Source organism: Silurus aristotelis, assembly GCF_946808225.1.
Source record: "Silurus aristotelis genome assembly, chromosome: 2".
Classification (NCBI taxonomy): domain Eukaryota; kingdom Metazoa; phylum Chordata; class Actinopteri; order Siluriformes; family Siluridae; genus Silurus; species Silurus aristotelis.
The window spans coordinates 31,152,564-31,161,224 of NC_139575.1; the positions used below are offsets into that span (position 1 = coordinate 31,152,564).

An 8,661-nucleotide genomic window follows, 5' to 3' on the forward strand; every position below is an offset into this window, starting at 1 on the left:
TCTAGGGCAACGCTGGCGACAAATATGAGACGTGTCAGAGCTGCCGGAAAGCGTTCACTCCCGTCGGAAAGACTGCTTGCAATCATTTTTCCTAGATCCCAAAGTTGGAAGGCGTATCGTGGTTGGACGTTTTTAACTTTATTAACTGACGCGAAGGTTGAATTATAGTAAGGAAATGTTCGTGTCGTCATAATGGGGGAATTAAATAGTTATCTGCGTAGCTAGCTTGTACACAGAGTTAGCTGGATCTTACACTGATGTGTATATGATTTAGACCTGAGCTACTGGAATCGGATGAAATGGTGCACCAGAGCTTTAGAAAGAGTTTCCTGCGAACTACAACTTTATTGAGCAAGATATAGTTTGCTCTGAACCATGTAAAAATCTGATAAAATGTATATAAATTAAGACCTTTGTACAAAAATGTCAGAAAAGGGGGATATTGAGACTGTCAGCCATAACCCACAGCTGACTTGTAAGACTGTTCTTGTTACTGGGGGAGCTGGCTTCATGTAAGTGCTCTTTTAATCGTTTTCAATTATTATTATTATTATTATTATTATTGATATAAATGATGCTGTTTACTTTGTCTATTGGCCTGCGATACTCATTTACTCTTCCCAATTAGTGGATCACATCTGATTTTACTTTTGGCTGCAAGATATCCTCTGTGGCGAGTCATCAATGTAGATTCAGTAAGTCTTCTCATTCAGTTTATATTCTGACCAGTTAAGCATTTATCTCAGCCACTTTTTATATTTAAAACACTATAATAATAAAACAATGTCTCATTTATTGTAGCTGGAGTATTGCGCAAGCTTGAAGAATCTCCTTTATCTGGAGAGCACAAGTACTTACAAATTTATTCAGGTAATTATTTACACATAGGAGCTGTGTTCAAACTCATGTACTTCACAAACTGAGTACTTTATTAAACCCAAAGGTAAATTGTAATTTCCTTATATTCCCGGGGTCAGGAAGCTGGGGTCAGAGCACAGGGTCAGCAATGGCACGGCACCCTATTGATCTGATGGAGTTAAGTGTCTTGCTCACCTGCCCAACAGTGGCAATGCTGAGGCTTGATCCAAACCCCCTCGACCTTATGATCAGTAACCCAGGGCCTTAACAACTGAAACCCTGACCAATGCCCCACTTTTCATATCCCAGCTTGTCAGGAAGCTGGGGTCAGAACACAGGTATAGAGCACACTCAGTGAGATATTGCATAATACTGACTTACTGTGTGCCTTGGCTTTCTCACTGGGAATTCCCACAAAGATTCTTTATTCTGCAAAGGCCAGACTACAGTGGGTGCTTTGGATCCATGTGTAGAGTGTTGTTTAGAACTAGTTGAACCGTTCTCATTCACCTTACGATTTTTTTTTTTACAAATTCAAAGTTTACAGTTTTCCCCATTTCATTACACAATAGCAGAGTCTGTGATTTTGCTAGTAGATCAGTGCCAGGTCTCAATAGGCTGACTGACCTTTCTGAGCTGTATACATTCACTGATGATTAATAATCAGATTTGTGAACTGCAGTGATATCAGATACACAAGGTTTCCAAATTTTGCTGAAATAACTTACTGTATAGAAATGTCTTTGTTTTTCCCCTTTAGTAAAGGAGCTAAAGATCTGTCAGGGCAAAAATTTTTGCATTGCATTATTCTCAAAATGGCACGTGATTCAACATATAACAAGCTGTAACATGTTAAAAATCCTGTTCTCTAACTTTTAATTACATTCTCTCTCAACAGGGAGATGTATGTGACCAGTACTTCATCGATCATCTCTTTTCTACTGAAAATATAGACATTGTCTTTCACTGTGCTGCTCAGTCACATGTTGGTGAGTAAAGATTAAAAAATTCTTACATAATACAATGTATTATAGGTTCTGTCTATGCACAGTGTTTTTCTATTATCCCTTAGAGAAGTCCTTCCTGTATCCATCCCAGTTCATGCATGTGAATGCAGCTGGTACGAATGTACTACTCAAAGCAGCATTTGAATCTGGAGTTGAAAAGTTCATCTATATGAGCACCGATGAGGTGTATGGAGACAGTTTGGACAAGGTCAGTCACACTAGGGTGAACATAAATTTTAGTTGCTCTATGAGCTTAAATTTGTGTCTTTAGAGTCAAATATATGCTAGTTAAATGTTTTGGGTTGCGGAGTGCTTAATGCTTGTGCTATTGTCTCGTCACACTGTAAGAAGTAGTCTGGTTTAACAACCTTAAAGTTTAATGCAAACATTCCTCGATTTGCAGAACCCACAGAAGTTTAGTTCATGCCTATGCTAAGTGTACTTTGTCAACATATTGACATTTTGGCTTGCTTCCAAAGTTTCTATGTTTGTTCGCAGCTAGCTAACTCGTTTAGAAACAGCGTTCTCATCGATTAAATCGTGTTAAGGTCAATATTAGGAGGAATTTTGGCAATGCATACAAGCCTTACACACATATATAGATAGTTTAACTTGAAACACATGACTAGTGGCATAAAAACTTTTGTTTCAACACGAACATGTAACTTCTTTGGAAATGTATTTAAAAGAAGCTTCTTCCCTAGCACATGGTTTGTCATTCGAAGAGCTGAGTTAGTTATAGTAATTAGTGATTCAGGATGCTTTATTTTAATTATAGGATTAGCAATCAAAGCAAGGGTATTTTGAACTTTGAGACATTTCGAACTCTATAAAAATGTAAGCTTGTCTAGTTTTTAGAAATGATTAACATTTTGTAAGAGCTTGGTTTTACCTAATACTATAAACAAAAGAAAAAACAGTTCAAGGGGTGCATTTGATTGATTAATTATATATACAGATTTACGCTTCAAAACTACGGAACATCCACTAGGATCTACACTTTTGCCAAACGGACTTCTCTGGAATGCATCTGGGTTGAAAGTGTCATTTAATGAAACTATTTTTTTCATACACAAGAAGAAAGCCGGACTACTTCAGAAAGTTTAATTTTGCCTTAAAAACTTACCCCAGACTTCTGAGGAAGTGAAAGCAATAGTGGATTTTCTTGGTGAGGGTGATGTGAATGAGATTTTGAGATATGTGAATGGGGAACATGAAGCTGTCAGTTTTCTCCAAGACACTTTCATTGATGAGTCAACACCGTTCTAAGCGCTTTTGCTTGGTTATGAAATGTTCCCTATTTAATCCTGGTTGTTTTCTGTTGGTAGTATTTTGATGAGTCGAGCCCCAAACGGCCTACGAATCCGTACGCTACGTCAAAAGCTGCTGCTGAAAACATTGTGCTGTCCTACTGGAACAATCACCAGGTATTAAAACGGCACTGGTGAATATAGTGTCCCTACTGTTTTTAATATTTTCATTATTATGTTTATTATCCTATTGCTGATTTATTCCGAAGTTCTCAGTGTTTCGTTACACTGTATATATTTCAGCTCCCTGTAGTTATTGCAAGGAGCAGTAATGTATATGGACCACGACAATATCATGAAAAGGTATGTAAAGTCCTGCATTTTATTTTGTGCTTTCTGCTGCTTTAAAAATTTCCTCAAACAGATATTTTTGTTTCGAATTCTTTTTTTTTTTTTAAGGTTATTCCGAGATTTTTATTTCTCCTACAACAGGACCAAAAATGGTAAGACTGTTTGTACATAAACATTTTATATTTATTTACATTAAAATGACAAGAACTCTGTACCTTAGCAAATAGAGTTCTGTTCTCTCCTATATAGTACTATTCAGGGGACGGGTCTCCAGTCTCGCCACTTTCTCCATGTCGATGATGTGACTGAGGCACTGCTGATACTCATGAAGAGAGGCATAATGGGAGAGATTTACAACATTGCTGCCAACTTCGAAATTGCAATTGTACAGCTGGCGAGAGAGCTGGTGAAGATGGTAATTTCTTTCTCTTTTACATGGCTGAGTTCCTTTCGGCATTTATTATCTAAATAGCACCAATATATGTGTATGTATTAGAAATGTTATTCCATTCATGGGTAAACAGGGTTCCTGGTGATGTTTGGGGCTATAAATGCAAATATTATTACTGGTATAGCTGTACTAAGGAAATACTAGTCTGCCCTCACCATCTGCTTTACATTTTAATAGCATTCCTTTTTCATGGATCAGGCTTCTCTTCATCTATTATATTTTATTGTCTGTTCATTCTTTTAATAACTGTAATTAATAGGGATGTAACAATATGTCTAGCTTTTTTAAGGTGTACTGACACAATTAGATGTAAATGTGTAAGCATGTAAAATAATTGAAATGTTTTACATATCATTTAACATTAATATATTATTATAATAATGTCACTGTTTTCTAGGTGAAAAATCCTCCCAAAGCCAAGTTGGATGATTGGCTGCTATATGTTGATGACAGGTGTGTATGAAACAAGTCTTTGTACTTTGTTGTGTATAAATACAGTGGAACCCAGTTATGTCGATGTCCTAGGGGGTCGCCAAAAAGCATCGAGATAAACGAAAATCAAAATGGCGACAGTATATTAATGTGCTTGAAATTTCTTTATGTACATGATGTGCGTTAATAAATGAGAATGTGCATGCATGTGTTTTTGAAGGGTTTTTTACACAACAGCGATGCTGCGATTTGTTTGATGAAGTCATGCTATAAAAATACATACAGTACATGTTTATCTGTCAGGAATCCACCTGCCACGCCCCCTTCGGCCCCCTTCAGCGTGTCAGGTGTTTTCTCGGCCGCTTTCTCTGAAGCTCCCGGCTTCAATCGCGCACATATGGTGCTCGTTTATCATCATCACCAGCTGCTATTTAAACTTCCACACTCTCACCGTCCGTTATTGGTGGTATATGTTGGTTCACGGCGGTCGTTGTTATCGCTCATGCGTGTCCCGGTACGTGTCTTCCCACCGGCACTTCTACCCAGCGCGGCTTTCGGCTCCTGTTCATCGCATAACATTTAACAACAAAAGGCATATGTGCACTAACTAACAGCAGAGATTTACCAGTATACAATACAACACCTGTAGCAGCTGTAAGACTTGATTTTTCCGCCACTTTCGCGAGTTCTTCTGCGGCTGCACAGCCCTGATCGAGAAAACTGACGTTAAATGGTTTTTAAAACGTCGTAAAACGTCAAATTCCCCCCCCCCCCCTTGTGCTCGAGATATTAGGGTTCGGCGACATAAAAAAAGTCGACATAACCGATAAAAAATGCTTAGAAAAAGCGAGAATTTGGCGGTTCCACTTCAAAAACGTCGACTTAATAGGGTTGTCGAGGTAACCGAGGGCGAGATAACCGGGTTCCTGTGTGTGTGTGTGTGTGTGTGTGTGTGTGTGTGTGTGTGTGTGTGTGTGTGTGTGTGTGTGTGTGTGTGTGTGTGTGTATATATATGTGTGTGTGTATGTGTAATATATATATATATATATATATATATATAATATTATACAATAAATCTTTATAGGATATTTATACAGCTATTAATACAGTAAGAAGGTATTTTTATTTATTTATTTATTTTGCAGTCAGGGACTCTCTTAACTGTTGTTAATAATAACAATAATAATGAGAATGTGAGCATATATTATTTGAGAATACGAATACATCTAAAATTAGGCGTATTATCTAAATGCCTCGAATTCCAAAATACCTTAGCTCATTTCATAATCACATACAAAATACAACTTGTCACTGGATTACAGTTGATATTATTCATAAGACTTTTTTGAGTTACTTAGGTTCTTTTGAACCAGTTTACAGTGCTGAGTATATATGCAGCTAGTTATGTAGCTGCTTATAATTAATAACTATTAAAACAAACTAAATTGGCCTCAATTAACAAGTTTGTTATTGATTTGTTTGTTATGCATGGAAAGGTATTCTTCTCCTTAGTAATTTTGTGCATTAGGAAGACTAATTCATCTAAACCTGGACTTTTCAAAATTATCTCCTTTGAATTGCATATATGGAATAAACAATCAAGATTAGATTTTAATATTTTATTTTGCTACATTTAGCTCATTGAGTAGACTTAATAATCGGAACGACTTGAAGACCAGGACTACAAACTGTGCCTCACACTTCTTCACCTGCATGGCTCAATGGGCAAATCCCCACAGCCATGTTGCAAAATCTAGTAGCTGTATAATAATAATTATTAACCATTATTATAAGCTGTAATGGTCAATATACACTATATTGCCAAAAGTATTGGGTCACCTGACCTTTCCCGCTATACGTGGTTCTTTTCCAAACTGTTACCGCAAAGCTGGAGGCATTATTTGTACAGGACGTCTTTAGATGCGCTATAATAAATTTGCATTCACTTGAACTTGGAAACCCAAACCTGTTCCAGCATGACAATGCCCCTGTGCACAAAGTGAGCTCCTTGAAGATCTGGTTTACATGTTTTGGAAAGGACGATCTTCAGTGGTCTGCTATAGAGCTCTGATCTCATACCTCAACACCTTTGGGATGAATTGTAACGCTGACTGCACCCCAGGTCTCCTCACCTACATCAGCAATTGCCTTTCGTAACACCCTTGTGGCTGATGACCACAAATATCCATAAACACACACCAAAATCTAGTGGAACATCTTTTCAAAAGCGTGAAGGGAATTATAAGAGCAAACTGGGACTAAATGTGGAATGCAATGCTCAAAAATCACATACCATACTTATGACCAGGTGACCCAATACTTTTGCCAATATAGTGTGTATGTCTAATAATTATTTGGCCATATAGTGTAGACATTTCTACTCAAAACATCTAAAAACGATGTCCAAGTTCTCATGCTATCACCAGTGGGTAATATCACATGGATACTGTAAACTTGTTCTTAAGAGCTCTTTCTGCAAACAACAAGACTGGTGCCCACACTCAACGTGATTCCAATACAATTCTTTTGACATAATAGTATATAACAGTAGAAGGGTAATAATATAATATCCCAGTATTACCCAAATGGCAAGTCTGGGTTTGTTCCTCATATTGTCACAGGAAGGCTTTTTTTTTTTTGTTCATTTCGACCATTGCTTGCAAAATTGTGCTCTAAATCTACATCTTAAGGGACATAGATTTAGACCTATATGATCAATGTTTTAAGTTCTATACAAATAAAATTGAACTTTAAAAGATGGATGGATGGATAGATGGATAAAACATTACTAGAGGTTTTGATTTTTATTACATTTTAGACCTGTCAGTGACCTGAGGTACCCCATGATCTCAGACAAGATTCACAAACTTGGATGGAAGCCAAAAATCCAATGGGAAGAAGGCATCAGAATGACAAGTAAGGACAACTATTGCTTAAACTTTGTGTTCCCTCAAAGCATTTTTGATTTTTTTTTCAAAATAAATTACTGTTTTTATAGATGGCTGAAGTATTGTTAATGTTTGCTTTCCTTTCAGTTAAATGGTATGAAGAGAACAAAAGCCACTGGCCAGCAGTCACTGAAAAATTTCCTTGTGGATGTTAAATGATGGAAAATTGTAATTTTTTAATGCACAGAATGATGTTTTATATTTATATTTGTTGATACAATGTGAAGAATACAGTAGCATTTTTAATGTCTTATTTTTTATACACACTATTATGCTAAACAATTTGTGGACATGTCTTCAGAACACAGGGGTGTTGACATGTTGGGAAAATGTAGTGCTTCAGCATTGAGAAAGATCCTGCACACGTTTGTGTTTCAAACTTTATAACAACAGAGGGGTGTGTGATGGTCAAGAATTTTTGCCATATATACTTTAATAAAGGAAAAGATCAGTATTTAAAAAAGGTGTCTGTTCTAAAGGTGTCTTCATTATAGTACTGTACTTTATTCTGTCCAAATTTTTATTGTTACATTGATGCATACACTGAAGTTACTCTCATCTCTTGGATTTTATACTGAGATTGCTTTTTTATGGCAATCGAGCATAATTACTATAAACTCAGTCCTCTTACAGTGTCTTTTTTTTTTATTTTTATATCTTAATTATGTAATTAAATCTGTCAAGCATTTTGGGTGCTTTTAGTCAAATAATTGTGTTTCCCCTGATTTCTGATACCAATTTTAATTGTAAATTTCTGTTGGTACAGTGCATCCAGGAAGTATTAACAGCACTTCACTTTTTCCACATTTTATGTTATAGCCTTATTCCAAAATGGATTAAAATTAATTATTTCCCTCATAATTCTACAAACAATACACCATAATAACAATGATGTAAAGAGTTTTTTTTTTTAAAGCATTTTTAAAGCATTTAAAAAGACAAAAAAAAAAAAAATTTCATTCACAATCATCAAGGACAGACTAATCCAAATATTCACAGCAGTGTGGAGAAAGCATCATCAATGGGTCCTGAGCTTTGGATTGGCCCTTTTCAAAACACACATATACTTGTAATGGCAGCTAGTACATAATATACTTTTACTGTGTTTTATCACAGTGAGGCTGTAACCTAATTCCTAGCCTGTCTGTCATAATACTTTGGCTTGAGACCAAAATGGCTCAACTTAATGTCAATCAGAATCACTCAAATATTTCTAGCATGTTTTTTCCTCAGATGTGACTTCCTCCAGGCTGCTCTTCCATAGGGGTTTGGATTAATGATATTATTGTGTGTACATGTTTGCCCCTTTAATATTAGAACATTTATGAAATTGAGATTTGATTTAAGATATGGTTATTGCAGAA

The 8,661-nt window shown here is 36.2% G+C and overlaps 1 protein-coding gene across 1 annotated transcript; it reads left to right on the plus strand.

Moving 5' to 3' along the window:
- The first annotated feature begins 8 nt into the window (after positions 1 to 8).
- On the plus strand, positions 9 to 7,760 carry tgds (TDP-glucose 4,6-dehydratase). Its single transcript, XM_083534134.1, has 12 exons — positions 9 to 512; positions 629 to 695; positions 802 to 870; positions 1,757 to 1,847; positions 1,931 to 2,073; positions 3,194 to 3,292; positions 3,419 to 3,478; positions 3,575 to 3,618; positions 3,716 to 3,881; positions 4,315 to 4,370; positions 7,168 to 7,265; positions 7,385 to 7,760. Exons 1-12 carry the CDS (start codon positions 424 to 426, stop codon positions 7,450 to 7,452), a joined length of 1,050 nt encoding a protein of 349 aa, XP_083390260.1. The 5' UTR covers positions 9 to 423; the 3' UTR covers positions 7,453 to 7,760.
- The last annotated feature ends 901 nt before the right edge of the window (positions 7,761 to 8,661 follow it).